Source organism: Pseudoliparis swirei, chromosome 20, assembly GCF_029220125.1.
Source record: "Pseudoliparis swirei isolate HS2019 ecotype Mariana Trench chromosome 20, NWPU_hadal_v1, whole genome shotgun sequence".
NCBI lineage: Eukaryota > Metazoa > Chordata > Actinopteri > Perciformes > Liparidae > Pseudoliparis > Pseudoliparis swirei.
The window spans coordinates 3266241-3291762 of record NC_079407.1 but is presented as its reverse complement, the minus strand read 5'-3'; the positions used below and the strand labels follow the sequence as shown (position 1 = coordinate 3291762).

Sequence of the window (25522 nt, the reverse complement as noted above, 5' to 3'; positions counted from 1 at the left end):
TGCATGGATTAGAAGTGTGTAGAGAGATCAGATGGGGTAATAAAAAGTTGTAAATCGCCTTCAGGCTCACGCAGGTGTTCAGGAAACTTCAGAGAGGGGAGCGCTGTCTCTTTAAGAGAGGGCCGCTGTGTCTTTAAGAGAGGGGAGCGCTGTCTCTTTAAGAGAGGAGGGCGCTCTCTCTTTAAGAGAGGGGAGTGCTGTCTCTTTAAGAGTGGGGGTGCTGTCTCTTTAAGAGAGTGGAGCGCTGTCTCTTTAAGAGGAGAGAGAGAACTTTGGTTGCCGGCTTCGTCGTCAAAACAAATATCTCCCACAATGCCGAGCATCTGGCTGCCGTTGCCTGCTGTCATCAGAAGCTCCATGTTAGTAAAGCACGGGGCATTCAGGGGCTGCCTGATGGGATTATGACTTCCTGTTGTTTTATTATCATGAAGTGGGGAGAATGTTTGTGTAATAACACAGTAATAGGTCTGTCTCCGTGAGAGAGGAGACACCAGACGGCTGCCTCTCAGGACCATCACCACGGCGACAACGCTCCACACACACTTCAATCTTCTTAACGCATACACTACCATTCAAAAGTTAGGGGTCACGTAGAAATGTCGTTATTTCTCAAAGTAAAGCTCTGTTTTTATAATGAAGATAACATTAAATGAATCATAACTCTCTACATAGTTAATGTGTAGATGGCTATTCTCTGGTGTTTAGTGAAGTCTCTACAGAGGTGTGTCGAGGCCCATCTCCAGTGTTCTGATGGTACATTGTGTTATCGCCTTAGAAGACTAGCGGAGGGGTATAAAACCCTTTAAACACTTTTCATGTGAGCGCAGCTGAAAACAGTTATGCTGCTGAGAGAAGCTATAAAGAATACTCAGCGTCGGGTCACAGATGCTGTCATGTTGAAAAGATAATAATAATACGACATTCTTTTAAATATATTCGTGGCTTTTTACAGCCGCCAGCCGTGTGTTGTGTGTTTGTGTGTTTGTGTGTTTGTGTGTGAGACAACGAGGACGTCTGTCTCACACCTCCTCACACACAGCGTTTCTCTCCTCGTGGGAGGAGCCGCACTGAATGATGGATGACTCCCACTAAAGAACCCGCTAAATATAGGCCTGCACACACACACACACACACACACACACACACACACACTGACAGCTCTTTCTGGCTGTCTATTTCAAGCGCATGCAGACTTCTTCTTCTCCTCTCATCTCGTCTGAGCCCTTTGCACACACATACACACACACACACACACACACACACACACACACACACACACACACACACACACACACACACACATACACACACCACCATCTGCCCCCCCACCTGCTGTTTTGAACCGTTAAGCCGTCACCCAGGGTTTTTTCTCCTCCTGTGTGTGTGGAGCATCTCGGGTCAGCCCTGGCATCTCGGTGCGTACCTCACGGCTCGCCAGCGGCGCCTGGAGGGCGTGGACCCCGGCGTCCCTCCGGACGCCACACACACGCCGACCCCATTTAGTTAAAGGACAGTGGATTCTCAGTCGGCGCTCGACCCGGTGGCGGTTCTGGGTTTTGGGGATATTGATTGGCGTGTTATGCAAAGGGGGCTCGTTTGTATTCAGGTGGAGGATCTGGTGTCACAGTGGATCGATGAGCTCAGAGAGATGAAAAAGGTAGAGAGAGAGGGAGTGAAGGGATGAGAGAGGGGGGAGAAAGAGAGAGAGACAGAGAGAGATGAAGTGAAGGGATGAGAGAGAGAGAGGGGGGGAGAAAGAGAGAGAGACAGAGGAGAGAGGGAGTGAAGGGATGAGAGAGGGGGAGAAAGAGAGAGAGGAAGTGAAGGGATGAGAGAGAGAGGGGGGGGGAAAGAGAGAGAGTCAGAGAGAGAGGCAAAGCAAAAGAGAGGGGGAAGAAAAGGTAGAACATGGAGGTGAAGGAGACCTGTCTCAGGGGACAGAGATCAAAGAGGTGAAGATGGAATTTGAAACAACAGAAAAGAAATGTCAGAAATGAGCATTAATATTTTATATATATATATTAATATATAATATAAATAATCAAATTAATTATATATATATAAATAAAATCATATATATATTTATACATATTATGTATGTGTATACATAATACATCCTTTATTTTATGTATATATATATATCTGCTGTGGTTGGTGAGCAAGGCACACGGACGATGCACGGATTGATGAGTCAGAGAATACGCCAAATAATAGTGTGTGTCAGCGTAACCGTGGCGACGGGCAGCTCGTTCATCACAGGACGTTATCTCCTCTCAGCGCTCGACCTTCCAGGAACGCAGCGGCCTTCATCGCCGCCGCGCTCCCGATCCGGAGCCGTTTTCCATCACTTTTATTTCTCTCCCATCCAGCCGGATAATATGACCTCCCCCTTTATGAGGGGGGAGGAGAGAGAGGCCACGAAACGACACGCTGCAGGAGCAACGGTTTCTATTACCTGTGAGTGTGTGTGAGTGTGTGTGTGTGTGTGTGAATGTGTGTGTGTTAGGATGTGTGTGTGAGTGTGTGAGTGTGAGTGTGTGTATGAATGTATGTGTGTTAGTATGTGTGTGTGAGTGTGTGAGTGTGAGTGTGTGTATGAATGTGTGTGTGTTAGTATGTGAGTGTGTGTGTGTATGAATGTGTGTGTGTTAGTATGTGTGTGTGAGTGAGTGTGTGTGTGTGTATGAATGTATGTGTGTTAGTATGTGAGTGTGAGTGTGTGTGTGTGTGAGTGTGTATGAATGTATGTGTGTTAGAATGTGTGTGTGTGAGTGTATGCTATATGTGTGTGAGTGTGTGTATGAATGTATGTGTGTGTGTGTGAGTGTTAGTCTGTGTGTGTTAGTCTGTGTGTGTGTGTGTGTGTGTGTGTGTGTGTGTTTAATCTGTGTTTGTGTTAGTCTCTGTGTGAGTGTGTGTGTGTGTGTGTGCGTGTGTGTTTATCTGTGTGTGCATGTCTCAGACAGACTGCTGTACTGTGTGTGTGTTAGTCTCTGTGTGTGTATGTGTGTGTGTGTGTCTCAGACAGACTGCTGTACTGTGTGTGTCTGAGTTGTGCGTCTCAAGTCGTCCTTTGTGACACTTTCTATTAAATTTGTTTCCAGACTCGAGTTCCACGAGCTTCAAGTCTCCGGTCATTTGAGTCCGATGCCAAATCGTTTTTGTATTGTGTGTGTGTGTGATTGTGTGTGTGTGTTTGTGTGTGTGTGTGTGTAGAAAAAGGCCCAACAACAGAACACAAGGCGGTAAAAGTCATTCATCATATTAATCTGGAGCAAATAGGTTCAGCGACTCCCAGCCAACACGTCCCGTTAACCCTTCGCCCTTTTCATCCCTCTCTTTTTTTTCCAATTTGTCTTCTACTTTCCGGCCGAACAACACTCCCGGAACTTTCTCTTCTTTTTTTTAGGAGAGAAAGTGTTATTCCCCTCCGACCGGCCCAGGCTCGTCCTGGATCCAGGGCGGCTGTCACGATCTGCAGGGAAGATTTATAGTGCACATCCCAGCCTGACCTTAAGGGGGAGGGAGGGAAAGGGGGGTGAGAAAGAGAGATGAATTGAAGAAGCGATAGAGACGGAGAGAGGGGGAGGGGGGGGAGGGCGAGGCCTGATATATATACGGCTGCTGGTGAAGTTGTCGTCGGCGTGTCGGGAGGAGGAGGCGTGTGACGGATGCAGCTCCTTCAACAAGACGTCTTCTCTCCATCTCCCCGTTACCCGACTCTTCACCTCCACCTCTGACATCCCCCCTTTCCTCCCCGTCTCAGTCCTCTAAAGTCGCACGCGCACACAGGAGGCAGCGAACAACGACACGCATGCGTTAGATCGTGAGTTTAAAGAGCTTCCCACGCGCCGTGGTGCCCGCCCTTACTACCGCCCACCACCAGGGGGCGGCGGCGTAGGAAAGCACGAAGCGTAACCGGGGACGATGTTACGCATTCCACGAGAAGTTATTCAGTGTTCCAGAGCAGACGATGAAGACATCCTTCCTTCCCTCCTTCACTCCCTCTCTCCCTCCTTCCTTGCCTCCCTCCCTCCTTCACTCCCTCTCTCCCTCCTTCATTCCCTCCTTCCCTCCATTCTTCCTTCTCTCCCTCCCTCCTTCCCTCCTTCTCTCCCTCCCTCCCTCCCTCCTTCCCTCCCTTCTTCCTTCCTTCCTCCCCTCCCTCCTTCCTCTCCCTCCCTCCTTCCTCCCTTCCCTCCTTCCTCTCTCTCCCTCCTTCCTTGCCTCCCTTCTTCTCTCCCTCTCTCCCTCCTTCATTCCCTCCTTCCCTCCATTCTTCCTTCTCTCCCTCCCTCCTTCCCTCCTTCTCTCCCTCCCTCCCTTCTCCCTTCCCTCCCTCTTCCCTTGCCTCCCTCCTTCCTTCCTTCCTTCCCTCCTCCCCTCCCTCCTTCCTCCCTTCCCTCCTTCCTCTCCCTCCCTCCTTCCCTAATTCAATTACGTCTTGTCGATTCAACCGACTGTTGATTTTTAAAACCTGGCGCTCCACCTGAGCGCCGTGGCTTTAAGACGCCGTGACCCTCCTCCGGCGGAGGCTTGACCCCGAGGCTAAACGGCGTGATCACGTTGAACCTCCAGACTCTCGACCTTCGAGGACGCCGCCGCCGCCGATCCTCACAAATCCCACTTAAAGACACTCGCGCCTCCGTTAGCCGGAGGTTGTTCTCTCGAGTTAGCGGCTCCACGCCGAGCCTCTTAAGAACCGGGTCAGAGGAGGAGGCTTGTGTCGGGTCGGGATTAGAGATGGAGAAAGAGAGAGAGAAGACGATGATGCGTGTGTGTGTGTGTGTGTGTGTGTGTGTGTGTGTGTGTGTGGCATCATTATGGTGAGGTCATTTGGTTGTTGACTCATCGGAGCGGCCGAATAATTGCTGCTCTAATTAGTCACTTTGGCCAGCCGGTAATTCACCTTCAAGTACTTCTCCAACACACACACACACACACACACACACACATAGACATGACTACAATACAGCCTGTATATACATCCCACACACACACACACGTCCCCTGCTCCTCCACGATCACTTTCTTCTAATTGTTTCTTCTATTGTGGTAATCACAGGCTTTCAGGCCGATGCTCACCACAGATCGGTTTCCATGGCGACGGTGATTTATTGCCATGATGCGTGAGGCGACTCGAGCGCTTTTGTTCACGCTGACGTCCGACGAGCCGCGAGACAACAACGGCATCGGCGATCAACTCGTCTGCTCTTTACCCAGCATGCTCTCTGTTCACGACGCCTCGATCACTGACATCCATGCGGGGTGTTCGAGCGCCGAGGTACCGGTACCCCAAACCACCCGAGGTCAACGGATATGACCTTAACCAATCACGTCCGTCCCTCAGCCAGCTGCACGCGGGCGGGTTACGGGGAATTCATGATTACGGGAGTTGACCGTATTTTGCGTTTTATATATATATATATTAAAAGATATATATATATATCCATATATATATATCCTTTAATGTATATATATATCCTTTAATGTATATATCCATATATATATCCTTTAATTTTTATATATATATCCTTTAATATATATATATATATATATATATATCCTTTAATGTAAATATATATAATTTGGTTTCAAGTCATGGAAAACTCATTGAACAGTTATTGAAAAATCATGGGAAAGTCATATGGAATAGTCATCATGGAATAGTCATTGGAAAGTCATGGAATAGTCATGGAAATCCACTGGTCAAAGGACGATTCAGGAGGACCTGCCTCAGCACAAGGAGCCGTGTGTCTTTCCTCGAGTCGTCGTCAACAGGAAGTCACCCTGCATCTCTAGAAAGCATCTTTGATGAATCATTGATGATCTGGGAGTGATCTGAATGTTGGTGAAGGACATCAACAGAGCGTCTGCTGCTCTATTATTCATATCAGTGGAGCTGGAGCACCTTGAGAAGACTCCAGGCTGCATTTCACGTCACATAAATCCTCAGATTCTGCAATATCTATAAAAAGGTGACATCATAAAGACTCGTTGCTCCTCAGAGTGAACGTCTCAGTTCAGTGTCAACTTGAACGTCCTTGACTCGACCTTGACGGTGACAGTGATGTCCCTTTTTTTGTTACGATGATGATGGTTTCCAGGTCCTCTTGGTGCCCGTCCATCCAATAAACCTCCGGCCAATTCAATCACTCCGGTTTACTCCTTCCTCGCTGCCTCTGGAGGAACTTTCTCCTTCCTCCCCGTGGCTCCTCCCCCCAGCGCTCCTTAAAGTCACCTTGTTTCCTTTGCTCATCAATCTCTGTTGTGGATCCTTCCTCCAGCAGGCCCTCCTCCTCCTCCTCTTTCTTCCATCTTTCCCTCCCTCTCCTCACTCCACGTCCGAACCACGTGAATAACCTCGTGTTTCACGAGTTCCTAAACGACTTTCCCAAATAATCCAATAATACATTTGCAACAATAACAAAGGTTTCGATATATATATATATCCTTTAATATATATATATTTCTATATATATATATATCCTTTGATATATATATATATACATAAATATATATATATATATATATATCCTTTAGTGTATATATATCCTTTAATATATATAATATATCCTTTATTATATATTAATATATAATAAAGGATTTATTATTATATAATAATATATCCTTTATTATATGTATATAATATATCCTTATTATATTTATATATATATATAGAAATATATACATTTGAAAAAACAGGAAAAAACTAAAGTAAATAAAGAAAAATACAAATAATAACGAAAGCAAAACTAAATAAAAAATAACACTAATGATACTTTCGCCCTGTTGTGATGAACAACAACAACAACAACCACAGTAAGTTGCTCCACGAGGCCTCACTTTTCTTCTTTGAGTCTTTATCCTTTAATTCCCTACGTCGTCTCTTTTCCTCTCTCTCGCTTTCATCTCCGACCTGCCTCACCTCTCTCTCTCTCTCTCTTCTACCTCTCCTATCGTGTTCCTCCATCTCTGGGTTTTGAAGTTGTGAGGTCGGATCGGGTGACAGATCTCTTTAAAGACTTTCAACTCCAAAGGACTGGAGGCAGCGACTCCCGCAGTCGGTTGTGATAGAGCGACAGGAGGAGGAGAGAAGAGACCGAATAAAGAGAGGAGGAGGAGGAGAAGAAGAGCGGGAGATGGAGGGAGGCAGATAGCAATTTAGTTTTTCTCCCGAATGCCCCAAGAGACGACGAAAAAAGGATCTTTGATGTGTGATGTTTACCTCTCTCTCTCTCTCTCACACACACACTCTGTCTCACTCTCTCTCTCTCTGTCTCGCCTTTCTTTCCTTTGTCCTCCGGTTGTTTTCCTCCCTCTCCTTTTGTTTTCCGTGCTTCTTTATTTCATTCTTTCCTTCCGTCTGTCACTTTTCATGAGAGGAGACGCGGTCGGGGGAATTAGAGAAAACTTTGTGTTTCCTTTTGTTGTTTTTCATAAGTAAAGAAAGTCGAGCTGAACTTTCACTTCCTGGGAGTCGAGTTTGTCTTTTTCTTTTTGAAGAGTCGGCGTTTAATGGCGCCGCGTTCGATGTCTTTGTGTCTTCGCTCTGTGGGGAAGATGAGAGGAGAGGAGAGTCGAGCCCTCGAGGAACCTCTGTTTCTCAGACAGACTGACGTCCGGCAGGAGCACCCGGCGTTGATCTCGTGGCGGCGCTCCGTCTTGCGTGTGAAGGTCAGAGGGATTAAAGCGTGACGCCGATGTTTTGAACCCTCGAGTAACGAGACAAACCGATGAAGGAGAAGCGTATCCCACGGCGACGCCGTCACGATCCATCACAGCGTCGGCGAAACGATCCCCGCCATCGGATTCCGGGAGCGCTCCGCGGTTCGACCAGATGTTTACGTCTCGCGGCCGCCGCCGGATTGATTAGCGGCGCCGTCTGCCGAGCTCTTCGTCAGAGGCGGAGGGAGAGGAGGGTGAGCGTTCGGAGGCTGGGTTACGTGAGAGGAGGGAGAGACATGGATACTCAGAGACAGACAGAGGTCAGGAGAGGTCAGGAGAGGTCAGGAGAGGTCAAACGGGTAACGGGGCCCGGGGGCGGGGGGGGGGAGCCATTTTGTTTTCCAACTGCAAGTCACCACAACTTGTGTTTTTTTTCCTCTACAAATCACAAGCTGCAAAAAAAAGAAGGGAAGAGGACCAGATAAAGGAAGAGGACCAGATAAAGGAAGAGGACCAGATAAAGGGAGAGACATGTATACTCGGAGACAGTCAGCAAGAGGTCAGGAGAGGTCAAGAGAGGTCAAGAGAGGTCAAACGGGTAGCGGGGCCCAGGGGGGGGGGGGGGACCCATCTTGTTTTACAGCTGCACGTAACCAGAACTTGTGTTTTTTCCCCACTACAAATCACAAGCTGCAAAAAAGAGAACGAGAAGCCATCTAAGGCCGTTTATTGTAACGTGTTCCCATGGTTACGTGAAGGTGACACGACATCTGACTGAAATATGGCGGTTTGCATGATTTCAGGGTGACGCAGGTTGAAATAACACGAGCCGCCATCGATCATCGCCGCCAGCGCCCTGCCAAGAAACGCTCTGAACGTCGATGATTAAGAGTGAAGGACTCAACAGGAATAAAAGGAGTTAGGGATAAAGGGGTTAGGGATAAAGGGGTTATGGATAAAGGGGTTAGGGATAAAGGAAGCATGCATTTGACACGCACATCATCACCCCTATTTAATACACTGCTTACCCAACATGAGGCCAGTTGCACCAAGGAAGGAAGGAAGGAGGGAGGGAGGGAGGGAAAGAGGAAGGAGGGAGGGAAGGAGGAGGGAGGGAGGGACGAAGGGAGGGAAGGAGGGAAAGAGGAGGGAGGGAAGGAAGGAAGGAAGGAGGGAGGGAAAGAGGAAGGAGGGAGGGAAGGAGGAGGGAGGGAGGGAGGGACGAAGGAAGGAGGGAGGAAGGGAAGGGAGGAGGGAAGGAGGGAAAGAGGAGGGGAGGAGGGAAGGAGGAAGGGAAGGAAGGAGGAGGCAGGAAGGAAGGAGGGACTTTATGAGAAGCTTCGTGAATACATGAGTTTCCTAAAGTGTTAACTCTTTATTTAAAGGGACATAACCTCATCAGCTCAGAGACCTTCAGGATGTGAATGACTCCCTGCGCCTCCTCTCGCCCACAGATCTGTGACAAGGAGTGGCATTACTACGTCATCAACGTGGAGTTCCCGGTGGTGACCCTCTACGTGGACGGAGTGACCTACGACCCCTACCTGGTGACGGACGACTGGCCCATCCACCCCTCGCTGATCGACCTGCAGCTCACGGTCGGCGCCTGCTGGCAAGGTGAGTGGGCGGAGCCAACTCTGGGGACGATGGTGGCAATGGGAAAAGGGGTGGTGGTGTCAATGGGAAAAGGGTGGTGGTGGTGGTGTCAATGGGAAAAGGGTGGTGGTGGTGGTGGTGTCAATGGAAAAAGGGTGGTGGTGGTGGTGTCAATGGGAAAAGGGTGGTGGTGGTGGTGGTGTCAATGGAAAAAGGGTGGTGGGGATGTCAATGGGAAAAGAGGTGGTGGTGGTGGTGGTGTCAATGGGAAAAGGGTGGTGGTGGTGTCAATGGGGAAAGGGTGGTGGTGGTGTCAATGGGAAAGAAGTGGTGGTGGTTTCCTCTTCTTCTTCCTCTTCTTCTTCTTTTTCTTCCTCTTCTTCCTCTTCTTTTTCTTCTTCCTCTTCTTCTTCTTCCTCCTCTTCGTCCCCCCTGCGAACGCAATCCTCACTCATCTAGCATGCAAGAAGAAGAACGATCTCTCTCTCTCCGCTTCAGTAATAGTCCTCCTCTCCCACGCCTCTTCCGTCTCATTCCTCGCTCTTCTTTTCATTTCGTTAGCCGAGGAAAAGGGAGAGCGAAGATCTACCGAGCGAATAGCGCCGACACCACGGTTAAAAGATAATAACGGCGGCGTCCTCTCGGCGAGGCGGAGTGATCGCCGGCTTTATCGCCCGCATCATTCGCGGCGTCTCGCTAATCCCCCTCTGCTCTCCCCGGGACCCGTAATGGTTCCTCTGGCCACGGCCTGAATTGATAACATCTGTCAGGGAGGGGGCCGAGTGGACAGAATAAGGGAAGGAAGCGGGAAGTGAGCCGAGGAGGCAAGGCGGCCGAAGCGTGACGAGAGATGGAGGAGACGAGAGTTCGGGCGAAATAGCAGAAAAAAGGATCTCGAGGGTAGAGATAGACGCTGAAGCCGGGGACTAATGCTGCAGGTCAATGAATATGAATGAATCCACGAAGTACGTCCTGATCATCAGAAACCATCATGGATGACCCGGTACCGGAAAGCCCGTCTTGAATACTCAACCTGATGGATTCAAGATGCTGAGATACATCCTCACCGGGTTATTATACATGCAGAACGAGGGTCCGAGCGTTGACTCGTCTGGTGGAGGGCAGCCAAAAGGGGGTTTCGAATTGAGGGTCCAATAGAGACGTAGCAGACGGTCACCAACCGGATCCCAAAAGTGTTGGGAACCCCGTTGGTCAACATGTGTATGAACCCTGGAGAGTGTAGATTGAAGGTTCCTCCAGCTCCAGGTCAAGGAGACGTAGCAGACGGTCACCAACTGGATCCCCTGGGTCAAGGGTTACATGTGAGGGTCATCAAACTCAATCCAGTTGGAAAGGTCAAGAAAGGTGTGTGCGGATGTTGGAAGTTGTTGGGTGTAAGCCGGGTTAGTACAGTCATGGAAAACCTTTAAAAGTCATGGAATTTGTAAAATGGTTATTTCTAGGCCTGGAAAAGTCCTGTGAAAAAACTGAATTCCCAAAGTTTTGGAAAAGTCATGAAATGTGTTATATTCACATGTTCCTTTACTCTGAGTTTAAAGTAATGACACATTTTCCGCGCTGCAAGTGAACGCACCTTAACTGAAAAGACACATGTTTATTCTTTTAATCTAAACTATTGTCTCTCATTCATTTAAGTCATTTAAGGTTTTATACTGTAAGCTTTGGAATCCTCATTGTTAGTTTAAATACGACATTTTCTCACTTTTTCATGTCTACGCCGAGATTTCACAAGATGTTCGGTCATGGAAATTTGGTTTAAAGTCCTGGAAAAGGTCCCTCCAGCTTCAGGTCAAGGAGACGTAGCAGACGGTCACCAACTGGATCCCCTGGGTCAGGGGTCACATGTATTTTAAATCCAGGGGTCATCAAACTCAATCCAGTTGGAGAGGTCAAGAAGGGGTTGAGGGTCGTCGGCCGCGAGGCGTTCAGGTTCCTGATCCTCTTCCAGTGGATTGCAACATATCTGATCACCAGCAGATATCTGAGCAGCCAGCAGGAGCTCGACCGGACTCCAACGGACCGGCTCACAAAGTCACTTATTGATATATTCCCCCCAAAAAGTTCTGAAAACACAACACAAGCCACTTGTCGGCGCCTCCCTCCAACGAGAGGCCGACACGTCGATGGAGAGACGCGTCTGATCTGGATCTCTGCCGGCGGACATCGCTTTCACTTCAACGATGTTCTCCGGGCGGACGCACGAGTTCGGGTTTTTATTTTATTTCCCGTAACACGAGTTCTGAGACGAATCTGCCGGCGCTTTGGAGGAGAGTGAGAGAGAGTGAGCGCGTAGAGGTGAAGTCACCTTTCTGCTAATGAGGGGCTCTGGGATCTTTTAACTCACGTTAATATTTCCTTCGTAAAGCAAATCTCTCGTACTGCATTCTTTCAAAAACATATCTTTCAAAAAGATCACATTTGTCAAAAAAGATACAGATTACTTACTTCGAGCAGCGATTACTGCAACTCTTTATTGTGAGCTGCTCTAATAATAGGCTGCTCAGTCAGATGATCCAGATACTGCAAATCAGAGACTAAAAAAACTGCACTCCACATCACTCCTGGCTCCTGTGCTCTGCACCTGGCTCCCAGTAAAAAATCAAGATCACTTTTCAAATTCCTCTCTTAACCTACAAAGCCTTGATTGGTGCCTGCTTTGGTATATCTTAAGAGCTTATTCGTACCACGTGCCCACTAGGAGCTCGCTCACTAAATGCACTACTACTGTAGTCTAGAAGTCTTAAAAAAGTAGAATGAGGGCCAGAGCCCTTGGTTATCAAGCTCCTCTTTTATGGAACCAACTCAGCTCAGTCACCCGGGAGAGCAGACACAGTCCACCTCGTTTTTAAGACCTTTCCTTAGGGGCTCTTGTTGACTTTAGGGCTGAATCAGGTTGCCCAGGTTTGCCCCCCTTGATATGCTGATATGCTATGGGCTAGGCGGGGACGCTTTTAGGGAGATACACTGGTACTCTTCTTTTCTCTCCTCTTCATAATCTCATTTTCATCTCTCTCATCTCGTTACTAACTTTGCTTCTTCCCGAGGAAGCTTTTTGTCATTCGTCTCAGCTTCGGACCTATGGGCTATATAAATCTATCTTCTGCCTGGGTCGTCGTCTGGGTGATAAATTCCTGCTCACTTGTTCCTGTACTGTCCTATTGAGACTCCCCTCCCTCCCCTCCCGCCCCACCACCTGATGGATCGTGGAGAGTCTCCATCGTGGAATATGCCTATAGACTATTTCCTACACTCTGTCATATTCATTGAAATATTTTTTGCTCTAAATCTCCTTCTGTACACATTACATCATTGCATCTCTGTCATCCTAGGAAGGATCCTCCTGTTGCTCTCCTGCAGGTTTTCTTCCTTTTTTCCCCTGAAGGGTTATTTGGGAGTTTTCCTGGTCCGATGTGAGGTTTGACAGGGGGATGATGTCTGTGTACAGATTGTAAAGCACTCCGAGACAAATTTGTAATTTGTGAAATTGGGCTATACAAATAAACTGAATTGAATTGAATTGGGAGACTTCTCTAGCGTCTCGTGGCCTTTAAGGAGTTCAGAGAACAGACTCTAGGCGCCTTGACTCCTTTCCTTACCTCACGACGCCGAGGCTGGATCACTCTCGTACGGCAGCTTCCTTCACAGAACACGAAGCCTGCAGCTCAGGGCTAACCCACATCGGGTTCCACCATGTCGCAGTGTGTGAGGGACTAAGGAAGTAAAGGAGCCACGGAAGGTAGGGAAGAAAGGAAGGAAATGAGACAAGCAAGGGAGGAAAGGAAGGAAGTAAATGAGACAAGGAAAGGAGGGAAGGAAATGAGGCATGGAAGGAAGTAAAGAAGACAAGGAAGGGAGAAAAGGAGGCATGTAAGGAAGGAAAGGAGGTAAGGAGGAAAGGAGGCAAGGAAGGGAAGAAGAAAGGAAGGAATTGAGGGAGGACATTTAGGAAGGAAGCTAGGCAAGAAAGGAAGGACATGAGGTAAGATAGGAAGGCAGAAAGGAAGGAAAGGAGGCAAGGATGGTAGGAAAGGAAGGGAGGGATCGAGGGAGGAAGGAAGGGACGAGGCAAGAAAGGAAAGGAAGGAAGGAAAGGAGGCATGGAAGGTAAGAAAGGAAGGCAGGAAGGAAAGAAGGAAGGGAGGGAGGGAGGTAGGAAAGGTAGGAACGAAGCTAGGCAAAGAGGCAAGAAAGAAAGGAAAGGAGGTAAAAGAAAAAGGAAGGAAGGGATGCAAGGAGGCAAGGAAGCTAGGAAAAGAAAGTAGAAGGTAAGAAAGGAAGAAAGGGAGGCAATGAAGGTAGGAAAGGAATGAAGGAAATGGTAGGAGGAAAGGAAGTAAGGAAAGGAAGGTACATTAGTACAAGCTGTGTGTCCCATTGCACTGGACAACCTCCCCCCCAGAAAGGTCCTTTATCAAATGACCTTTGTTTACCTGTGCGTCCTGTGTGTCGTGTGCAGGTGGGGAGGTGACCAAGCTGCGGTTCACCCAGTACTTCCGGGGCAGCCTGTCGGGACTGACCGTCCGGCCGGGGAAGATCGAGAGTCAGAAGGTCATTTCCTGTCTGCAGGCCTGCAAAGAGGGCCTGGACATCAACTCCCCCGAGAGTCTGGACAAGAGCATCAAGGTATGAGGTTATGACCACGTTGTGACCAGACTGAGCCTCGGAGCTGCTGGCACGGGGTGTTATTTTAATGCTAAGCTACGCTAAGCTAAGCTAACCGGCTGCTTGAGGCGAAGAAAAAGCAGATCCCGAAATGGTGAACTGTCCCTTTAAATCCACTTCCTGGGGGCAGATCGGGATCCGTCTACACTAAAAGCCGAGGCCCCCCAACTCGCCCGTCCTCTGGTCCCTTTCAAGTCTTTTTCTCTCTCTCTCTCTCTCTCTCTCTTCACTCTTTTGTAGTATACCCCTCCTCCCCCCTTTGTGCTGTGGTCCACAAAGAGATCCATGCCATCCTTTTGAGGGGACAAGGTGGTATGAGGATGAGAGAGAGAGAGAGAGGGAGGTCATCTCGGAGGGCCCGCTGTAGTTTATCTCTTGAAAGCAATTTCATTTTCTCTTCTCACCTGCCTCACACTCGTCCACCGGGGGGAGGCTCGAGGACGCCGTTTAGCCGGAGGAGAATGAACGTGGGAAGGGGAGGGAAGGAGGGAGGGAGGGAGGGAGGGAGGACGGCGAGTACAGTGACAAGAGGACAGGAGATGAGAGGGAAGGGAAGGTGGGAAGGGTGTAACTGACAGAGGCGAGGGAGGGAGGGGGGAGGGAGGAGTCGGCGTCCCGTATCGCCACGCTGCCGGGAGGCCGTTTAAGGAAAGGGGCGAGCACTAAACCCTCCGTAAAGGAAGCAGGAGCTCAAACCTCGGGGGAGTGTTTCCTAGCCTCTCGCCTTAGGGGTCATGTCGGGTCACAAGATTCCTCCCTGATTCGCTCACACAGCCGAATCAGGACGTCCCGATGTCTTTACCTTTTTGAATTGTGGCTTGTTTTTATTGGTGATGGACGCACGGCCATTAAAGCTGCAGGTTCATTTGGCCACGCCCCCTTTTTCTCTCTCTCCCTCCCCCGAGTCTCTCTCGTCCTATCAGGACACATCTGGAGCGTCTCATAGGGAAACAGTGTCTCCGGTCTCTCTCTCTCCCCATCTAACGGCTCTGTTGTTGTTGTTGTTGTTGTTTGTTTTCTCTTCCTGTAGTTCCACTTCAACCCCGCTCAGTCCATCCTGGTGATGGAGGGCGAGGACTTGGAGAACATGGACGCCGCCGTGAGGAAAGTCTCCTACATCAACTCTCGGCAGTTCCCCACGTCGGGCATCCGGCGGCTGCACATCGCCACCGCCGTGCAGTACGTACGCCGCCTCCCCCGTCTCTCCCCCTTCTCTCCCCCTTCTCTCCCCCATCACCCTCTTCTCTCCCCCTCGCCACCTGTTTTTTTACTTTTTCATATTTTACACCACCCTGCATACGCTTCCCCTCCTCTCGTCTCCTCTTGTCTCCTCTCCTCCTCTTCCAACAGAAGCAGCGTTAACGCACATTGACACTTCTGTTAAGTATTAAGACGACACGAGGATATCACAGCCTGACTGATGTATAAATCTCTCTCTCTCTCTCTCTCTCTCTCTCTGGGTGTTCCTCCTTTCCTCTGCTGTCACTTTCTTTTTCCTTCAATAAACCATTTTTTTCTGTTTGCCGTCGCCACTGGGGCCCGTTTCTTACATTTTCATGTCATGTTTTAATCATTCTGCCAGAGAGACGAGCAAACGAGAGGGAGAGAGAGAGAGGGAGAGAGGGAGAGAGAGAGAGAAACATCCTCCCCTGGCGGCTTGTTTTTAATCTGTGTGTAGAAGAGTCTTCTACTCCAGTAGAAGAAAAATATTATAATAATATTAAGAATTCCCTCCTCCCCCCCCCTCCCCCACATCGTATCACCTCCTCTTAAATAAACAGCGATGTTAATTAATTCTAAATTAAATTACATTTCCTTGTTGCTGAGGACTAATAACGGTGATCACTGCGTGGAGAACATTACATCATAAATAAATAAAGTAAGCGTTACTAATCCTTGCTGCGCCCCGGCCCCCCGTCGTATTCCCTCTCTGATGAAGTTGGACCGGCTCCAGGCCGCGCGGCGCCGGCGCCGCCGGAGATAACCGGAGATCACCCGGCGCCCCGGGACACCGGCTGCTGCCTCAGACGACCGGCGGCCGAGGATTACAGAGTTACCCCCCCCCCCCCCCCCCCCAAATTGGAAAACGAGGGTCGCTCTGATTTATTATTTCATCCCCCAAAAAAATAAAGTGAGTTTAGTGTTTCCCAGCGATGAGCTGAAGCCGGTTAGAGGCGAGAGAGAATCTGACGAACAACGAGGAGATGAACTCTTTAAACTTCCTGCCCCAGAGTCGCTGACATGTTCAACATGAATGTAATAACTCGTTATTACATCACCGAGTTCCCTTTGCTCTCTGCTGTTATTTTATTTTGTACGTAGTTGATATAGTACAGGCCCCGCCCCCTCCCCCACTGCCTACTTCGCCTATTCTTAAAAATTACACGGAGGAGAACACGTGTGATAAATCTAAAAGAAACTTCTCGTAAACACAAAGACGTCTGAAGTGAGATTCACACAACACACAACACGTCACGCAGGAACCAGAACAACATGTGGAAACTCACCTTTTGGGGATTTATGCATTGCTGAGGCACATCGTAAACACCACACACACACACACTCACACACTCACACACACACACACACACACACATCTCAGAGCCCAGGTTTCCAAATGCAGGAAATAAACTTGTTGTGATTCCTCGCTGCAGAAGCATTGATGTCCCGCCCACTGTGTGTGTGTGTGTGTGTGTGTGTGTGTGTGTGTGTGTGTGTGTGTGTGTGCGTCTGTGTGTGTGTGTATCTGTGTGTGTCTATGTGTGTGTGTGTGTGCGTGTGCTTGAAAGGCCTTCGGTGAAATGTAAAAACAGAAATCGTGTTGTTTGTTCAGCTTTCAGGGCTTACACCATCACCGCCCTCAGTGCCTCCCTCCCTCCCTCCTTTCCTCTGCTCCCTCCCTCCCTCTGTCCTTTTTCTCATTTTAGTGTCTCTTGTTTTCCATTTGTTTGATGTGTAATCTGCAGCTCCTCCATGTGTGTGTGTGTGTGTGTGTGTGGCAGCGGTACACTGGTTATATGAGGACCTCTGAGGACCTTCTCTGATGAGGACCTTCTCTGATGAGGACCTTCTCTGATGAGGACCGTCTCTGATGAGGACCTTCTCTAATGAGGACCTTCTCTAATGAGGACCTTCTCTGATGAGGACCTTCTCTGATGAGGACCGTCTCTGATGAGGACCTTCTCTAATGAGGACCTTCTCTGATGAGGACCTTCTCTAATGAGGACCTTCTCTGATGAGGACCTTCTCTGATGAGGACCGTCTCTGATGAGGACCTTCTCTAATGAGGACCTTCTCTGATGAGGACCTTCTCTGATGAGGACCTTCTCTAATGAGGACCTTCTCTGATGAGGACCTTCTCTAATGAGGACCTTCTCTGATGAGGACCTTCTCTGATGAGGACCGTCTCTGATGAGGACCTTCTCTAATGAGGACCTTCTCTAATGAGGACCTTCTCTGATGAGGACCTTCTCTGATGAGGACCTTCTCTAATGAGGACCTTCTCTGATGAGGACCTTCTCTAATGAGGACCTTCTCTGATGAGGACCTTCTCTAATGAGGACCTTCTCTGATGAGGACCTTCTCTGATGAGGACCTTCTCTTCCCCTCCCCAGGTGTTTCGGGGAGGACACCTGTCTCACCATCCCGGACATTGACGCGGTGGTGATGGTGTCGCAGCCCAGCGAGCCCCGGATCACCATCAGCGGGGCGGAGCGGCTGACCCGGCCCGCCTCCGACTTCCGGCCGCCGGGAGGCACGGCGCCGTTCAGGGACCTCCGCATCAGCAGCACGGTCACCAGAGCGGACGCCACCGCGCACGACACAGGTATGGGGGGGGGGGGGGGGTATAGAATCTGTATCAACATCCTCAACGTCCCTTTGAGCCGGCGAGGATCGACACGCTGACTTTTACAGCGACCGTCCCCACTGACGATATCTGACTCCCGACGTCGGTGCGTTCAGGAGGAGGTCTGTCTCGGTTAAATATTTCAGTGTGGTTTCATATCGATGACGTTTTCACTCCTTCGTGGCGAGCCGGAGCCACGCGGGGCCACCGGTCTCTCTCTTTGAACACCAACCGCTCGGGAGGAACACCTGAGCAGCAGCAAGGGGTCCTCTCATGTCGCTCGGAGGAAATCGAGCCCGGAAAAGAGAGAGAGAGAGAGAGAGAGAGTCCATAATGATCAGAGGTGGTGTTCTCTCCGGGGTTAAAGGATTCCAGATGAATCACATTTATTCTTTTTCAAGGCGGGCACTGCATTTCTTTTGGACTTTCTTAATTAGCCCCTCGCCCCCCCCCCCCCCCCCTCCATCCTCCACCCGTCTCACAATGCCGTCTCTTTTCACTCTAAGTCAAGGTCGTCCATCTTCTCCTTCACGCTCGTCTTTTCTTTCATTCCTCGTTTCTCGTTGTGTTCCGCTCCTCCTCTTCAGGCTTTGCTCTCATGTTCTTCGTCTTCCGCTCCCGTTTCCTCTTCTTCCTCAGGAATTCTCAGTAGAGAGCGCAGCACTACCCTCAGACTGGGTGAAGGTGCAGGTTCGAGTCCCGTGGGGCTGAACCACGTCAAACCGGTCCGGGGGGGGGGGGGGGGCGGTCGATGCGACCGGCTGCTTTATTTTAATGTATTTATGTGCATTTATTCATTAAGCGTGTGCTTTTATTTGATTTTTTAAGCCTTATTCGCGAGGGACCGTCATGACCACTAGGGGGCGTGGTGTGATTTAGAGATGAGCTCGGGGTGGAGATCACAGGAACCCTCTGGGTAGCACCAGAGGGCCCTCCTGGCCACGAGCCCCCGGCTAACGAGGTGCAGGAGCCTCACCGGGGGGGGGGGGGGGGGCTCGGGGAGCTTTCATAAGATGAGAAGAAGAAAAAAAATGGACTCTCGTGATTAGAAATTAGAGGTAATTTGCCACAAATTGCGAGAGACAGTAGATTTACACGGGATCGAGATCCCAGAGGACCTCGTAATTATTACAACTCACAAGAGGTGTGTGTGTGCGTGTGTGTGTGTGTGCGTGTGTGTGTGTGCGTGTGTGCAGCACGTCGACCCGGGGTGCTGGAGATCATCCACAACCTGGACTACTGCGACGTCCTGGTTTTGGGGGAGGAGCTAAGGCCGGAGGAGGAGTCCCTGCAGCTGCGGCGCGGCGCTCTGCTCGGGAAACACCTGGACGCCACCAACTCCACCTCCGGCGTGTCCGTCTACGGTACGGCCGCGTCACGCCGCCGCCACGAGTTGTTTCAGGTGTCTTAACTCCTCCCCCCCCCTCAGGCGTGGACTCCATGTCCAACTACGAGCAGGTGATCCGACAGGTGATCTACTGCAGCCGGCGGCCGGACCCGGAGAGGAGGTTCCGCCTCACCTGCTCGGAGCTCAACGGACGCTACACCAGCAACGAGTTCCACCTGGAGGTCAGCCGCCGCCGCCGCCGCCGCCGCTTCTTCTTCTTCTTCGTGTGTTTTTTAGAGTTGTTGAGGTTTTATAAACACAAACAAGGAGGAGAAGAAAAAATCAGCTCTGCAAATAAGTCTCGACTCGACATATCGATGTGTGATGAGAAGATCACTGCTTCCTTCAGGAAACTTACATTGGAGTATAGGCCACGCCCCCATCCGAGAGGCTCCTCCCCCACTGGCCAATCAGAGCAGGCGGGGCCTTTTTTCCCTGTTTCTTTTAAAGAGACAGCAGCATTTCAAACGGAGGGTTCTTAAGACAGGTTTATATTCAGAGGGAAACATCAATTATGTTTTTGTTTACATTTAAGGCGTGAAAACATGCTGAAAAGAGCAGCAGGAGAGCGTGTGATGTCCCGCTTTAATATTTCCATTTGAGGCTTGTGGGGGGAATAAAGATGGCGGATCCCTCCTTCAAAGGAAGCGGCCGGGGAAAGTAAAACGTCCCGAGGCCGACGAGCAGATACCCAATGTCTGGATCTAAAAAATCATAAATATATATATATAAATACAGCGCATGTTCACTTTGTGCTGACTCGGCGCTGGTGACTGGCAATGTTGAATAAATGAACCACAGGAGGCATTTTCTTTATTTTTTGCACCATAAACATCTTTTGAAAAAATAGCAACTGGGATGTGAAATATTGTAATGTGTACCAAAATATATATAAATATATATATATATCTTAATGTTTTGAAGCATTGAAAGGAGGCGCGATGCGACACTGAACACCTCCTCAGACTGAATCCGCCCCTCGCCTGTTACGCAATGTTCTCGTGCACGACATTTAAATTCCTGTATTGGGTTGACCCTGCACACACATACACACACACGCACACACACACATACACACGCACACACACGCACACGCACACACACACCGCATTTTCATCCTGACTTTCTCTCGGCTGAATTGGAAGAAGTAAAAGCCGCCGCGTGTGCTTGCGCCTGTCTGCCACCAGGTGGGCGCGCTCCACAGCGCGGAGGCGAGGGAGCACGTCGACCACATGGTGGCGCCGCCTCAGTACATGCAGGTGATGCACAACCCGGCCATGATCCAGGACCGGCACCCACACAGCTCAGGTGAGCACTGACGGGTGACATCACCTCTCTCTCTCTGAATGTTGTCTCTGATTCTCTGAGTTTTACAAAAGCGTCGCACTCAGAGCCGAGAGAGAGTCTCACGGCGAGGGGAGGATGTTCCAAATGTGAACGCTGCAGAACACAAAGCGGTGTGTGTTGAAGTTGTGTGAGTGTGTGTGTGTGTTAAAGTTGTGTGAGTGTGTGTGTGTTAAAGTTGTGTGTGTGTGTTTGTGTGAGTGTTTTGGTGATTTTATAATTTACTCTTTCAAAGCAGCAACAACACACTTCATACTAAGAGTTACGGGACCTCAAATAAATAAAAAAATTCTAAATAGACACAAAAACAAAAAAACAACAACAACAACAAAAACAAGTAGAACAATACAGCATTGTTAGAGGTGGTCTGGAGGCTGATTAACGTGTGCGTGTGTGTGTGTGTGTCTGTTTGTCCGTGTGTGTGTGTGAGTGTGTCCATGTGTGTGTGTGTGTGTGTGTGTGTGAGTGTGTCCGTGTGTGTGTCCGTGTGTGTCTGTGTGTGTGAATGTGTCCGTGTGTGTGTGTTCTGCATGGAGCTTCGCTGAGAGGAAGAAGATCAGAGGCCGTGTACTTAGTTTGAAATCTAGGGAACTAGTGAATCACATGACCATCTGAGGAGTCCTCTGTGAGGCTCTCACACACACACACACACACACACACTCTCACACACACACACTCTCACACACACACACACACACACTCACACACACACACACACACACACACACACACACACACACACACACACACACACACACACACTCACACTCTCACACACACTCACACTCTCACACACACACACACGCACACACACACACACACACACTCTCACACACACACACTCACAGGTGTCCAGTATCTTATTTCAATGAGCTTACGCTTAAAGAACAGTCTGTGAAACTCAGACCCGGCTCAGAGTAAAACCTGCAGACAAGAACTGAGGGGGAAGAACTGCTCATCACGAGGTCCTCCTTCAACTAACGCACCCCAGTGCATGCTGGGAAATGCCTGGTCCAAGAGACGTTCTTAATAAACTGAACAACTCCTTCCTCCCCTTCCCTTCCTTTCTTCCTTTCCTCTTCTCTCCATTCCTTTCCTTTCCTTTCATCTCCTCTGCTCTCCTCTCCCCACTCCTCTCTCCTCTCATCCCCTCCTCTCCTCCCTTCCCCTATCCTTTTCTCTCCCCTCCTATCCTTTTCTCCCCTCTCCTCTCCTCTCCCCTCCCCTCCTCTCTTCCTCTCCTCAGCCGTGCCCAGCGCTGCCACCGTGGTCATCGTGCTCTGCATCGCCGCCCTGGTGGCGGTGGTGGTGCTCGGCATCTACCGCGTCCACCTCACCCACCAGCAGGAGGTCCGGCTGGCGGAGGGCGCCAAGGAGGCGGAGGACGGCGCCCTGACCATCACGGTCAACCCGATGGAGGTGGGCGGAGCTACGCAAGGAATATACACGCCCACTATCGGGAGGAAGAAAATCAATTATTCTGGTTTTTGACGCAAATTTCTAATGATTTCTGAAACTCTGCGTAGAACCTGGCGGGGCCGCAGGCTGCAGAGGAGGAAGAGGAGGACGACGAGGAGGACGAGGACGAGGAGGAGGATGACATCACCAGCGCCGAGTCGGACGACAGTGAGGAGGACGTGGACGTCCAGCTACCCAGAATGCAACGCCAGAGCGAGAGGGGACAACACTGGGACAACACGACGATATCTTATTGAAACACACACACACACACACACACACACACACACACACACACACACAGTCTGCGACACACACACGGTTGAAAACATAAAAAGACTTTTGTGACGTCGGTGCTCTAGAATGAGGTAATATCGCCCCCTGCTGGACGACGTAGACACTGCAGTGATTTGACCTCAGAAAACCGGTTTTAATAACACAACAAATCAATAAAGACCCGTCTTAAAGGGACAGCGCTGTGTTTTCCTCGAAGCATCTCTCTCCCATGACGGCGACGCCATCACTCCGACCTTTAGTGAAATAAACTTCTTTAAATCTCGTTTTACGTCAACCGAACCGTGAAAAAAAATGCAAGAAAAGTCAATTAAGAAACTGACTATTTTTTGGGGGGTTTGTATTTTGGGTTATTTATCAGTCTTTATTCTCGCCTACACGTCGGGGGGCTAAAAGGGATTTTTCAGAAATAGCATATTTTCAATGGTAATCAAAAAAGAAAAACACCAAAAAAACAATACAATGATCTGTGTGTCGTCATGGTGACCTAGCCGAGGGGGGTCCGGGGGTTCTGGAGTTAAAACAGAGGAGTCTCCTTGTACATTTTTATACGCTCCGTTCATGTAAATATTGAGTATAGTAGGTGACCCCCCCCCCCCCCCCCCTACTCCCTAACACCACCTTCTCCACCTGTACACACACACACCTGTTCATCCTGTATGTACCTGAACCTCACTCAACCCTCAGTAAATGTGTTTGTTTGTGTTCAGGTCACGTGACCTTCTGGGTCAGAAAAGAGGGCGTGCCCAAATTAGATCTTCGTCTCAGGGGGCGGAGCTACACCATTAATACTGCTGTGTCCTTCATTAATGCTGCAGAGACTAGATTCAAAATAATAGAGCGTGAGGATTCGTTAGGCCGATACTAATAACCTTATTTTAATTAAAACAGTTGGATTATTCTATTTATTTTTTATTTATTTTTTACATTTTGAAAAAAGTTAGTTTATTTTTTAATAAATATCCTTTAAATCAAAAAGCTGTAATATAATATAATAGAGAATATGTGCCAAGTGGACGATTTTACTGGATAGAAAAAATACAAGAGGAAATATTACAGTTTAAAAGTAAGGCTCAAATGTGTATATCCATGTATATGTATTTAGCCTTTATTTATTTTAATTATTAAATTGAATAAGAACTAATATATAGCACATATATATACAGTATATCTATATTAAATGGAGGTTAAAGCTCCGCTTCTATTTTTATGTTAAGTGCACATCAGCACCTCGTGGTGGTTTTATAACTCTTTAATGTTTTGATTCAGTCATCAGTTATTTCTGATACTTATTTCAGATAAGAAACCTTGAAGAACTACAACCTTTGAACGCCACGCAGCATTAATGAAGGACCCGAGGGGCGAAGCAGCAGAACTACAAAACCTAGAACATAAAACAATGAAATGCACCCGACAGCGTCACATCCAGCTTCATCAGGTGTCTCCACCTGGAAGGGGAAGAACTTTAATCTCTAACTGGGGCCGTCCGTTTGAGTCCGGTGGGCGGAGCTTATGTCCGGTGGGCGGAGCTTCTGCTGGGAGCGCCTCCTGCCTGTGTGTTCTGTAGCTCTGTGTTCATGTAAAGATCTCATATGTCGTTTAGGACTTTTCCTCATCTACTGTGACACCTGTTCTTGTGACGTCACCTTGCACCTTTGCACCCCCCCCCCCCGCCCATCACAAACCTTTGGTGGATTTTGCATTTTGCATCAGCCAGCCCTAATGTTGTCCTGACGTTTGTTTTAGAAGAGGACGATGAAATCAACATGGAAACCTTGTAAAATGTGTAAGTTAGTTTTTCTTCTTTTTTTATTTCTTTTTTTGTTTATCTTTATTTTGTTCCTGGACTCTTTGGTCTGTTTTTCTTTTGGTCACTGCAGCACTTTCTGTACATCGGCCAATAAAAACTTGTTTTGGAATCTAGCTGTGGCTCTTGTGGTGTGTCACTGCAACGTTATCTTTAATCTGATCATGAATGTTTATAAACTTAATTCAATCTAATGAACATATATATATTTATTTTAAAAAATACATATATATATAGAAATATTTATATATATTCATTATATATAAGAAAAAATATATACAAATATTTATATATAAGAAAAAGTTATTAGATGTAATATAAAAAGAAAAAGTCAAGGAAAAGTCTGTCGGAAAACATCAGAAAAAAGGTCAAATATATAAAATGTCATTTTACAGGTAAAAATATAGTTTGTTTAAAAACTTCATGTAAAAGTCATAAGGTTAAAAAATTGTCAATATACACAATATGTCGAAAAAAGTGATGTAAATGTCGCAGTATATTGTGCTGAAAAAAGTCATAAAGATCTTCATTGCATTTAAATATAAGAATTTTTTTCTAGTTAGTGTGCTATTAATTCTATAATAAATATTGAATTCAAATAGACATTATTATGTTATTAAATCCATGTATGTATGCTGTAGCTTCGAGTCCTAAAACATTCATGAACTAGAACGGGCACTCGGTAGAGCGCATACCTTCGCATATCACAAGATTGGGCATTGAATTATGAACATTTTGGCATTAGTTGCATGCCAATTGGACAAAAATGTATCGTGCTATGGTAAAAAAAAAGATTTTGACCTTTCCATGACCTTGACCTTTGACCCGATTGATCCCAAAATCTAATCAAATGGTCCCCGGATAATAACCAACCATCCCACCAAATTACATGTGATTCAAGAAGATTTGACCTGTTCATGACCTTTGACCTTGACCTTTGACCCGATCGATCCCAAAATCTAATCAACTGGTCCCCGGATAATAAACAATCATCCCACCAAATTACATGTGATTCAAGAAGATTTGACCTGTTCATGACCTTTGACCTTGACCTTTGACCCGATTGATCCCAAAATCTAATCAACTGGTCCCCGGATAATAAACAATCATCCCACGAAATTTCATGCGATTCGGTTCAATACTTTTTGAGTTTTGCGAATAACACGCATACAAATAAATAAATAAATAAATACACGGCGATCAAAACATAACCTTCCGCATTTTCAATGCGAAGGTAACAACATACACACAGAGTCCATGGCCAATGGAATGGCTCCCTCTAGTGGCTGTCCACCGCACTGCAGCACAACCACCTCCTCCCCTGAATACCGGAAGTAGCTCGCAGAGCTCTTTGCTTAGTAACGGACCCGAGATCAGATCATTCAGCCTCTAAGAATCAGATCGTTTTTAAAAGTTATAAATCTTTATTTGTGGCTCA

The 25522-nt window shown here is 48.2% G+C and overlaps 1 protein-coding gene across 1 annotated transcript in view; it reads left to right on the top strand.

Moving 5' to 3' along the window:
- Nucleotides 1–24200, top strand: part of LOC130211060 (calsyntenin-2-like) — a 147477-nt gene extending 123277 nt beyond the window's left edge. The window contains exons 9-17 of the mRNA XM_056441661.1: nt 9123–9285; nt 13742–13908; nt 14978–15126; nt 17562–17773; nt 18991–19158; nt 19224–19363; nt 20369–20489; nt 21772–21944; nt 22052–24200. Of these exons, the coding sequence (XP_056297636.1) occupies nt 9123–9285; nt 13742–13908; nt 14978–15126; nt 17562–17773; nt 18991–19158; nt 19224–19363; nt 20369–20489; nt 21772–21944; nt 22052–22240 (1482 nt within the window). The 3' untranslated portion in view covers nt 22241–24200. The remainder of the gene's footprint in view (nt 1–9122; nt 9286–13741; nt 13909–14977; nt 15127–17561; nt 17774–18990; nt 19159–19223; nt 19364–20368; nt 20490–21771; nt 21945–22051) is intronic.
- The last annotated feature ends 1322 nt before the right edge of the window (nt 24201–25522 follow it).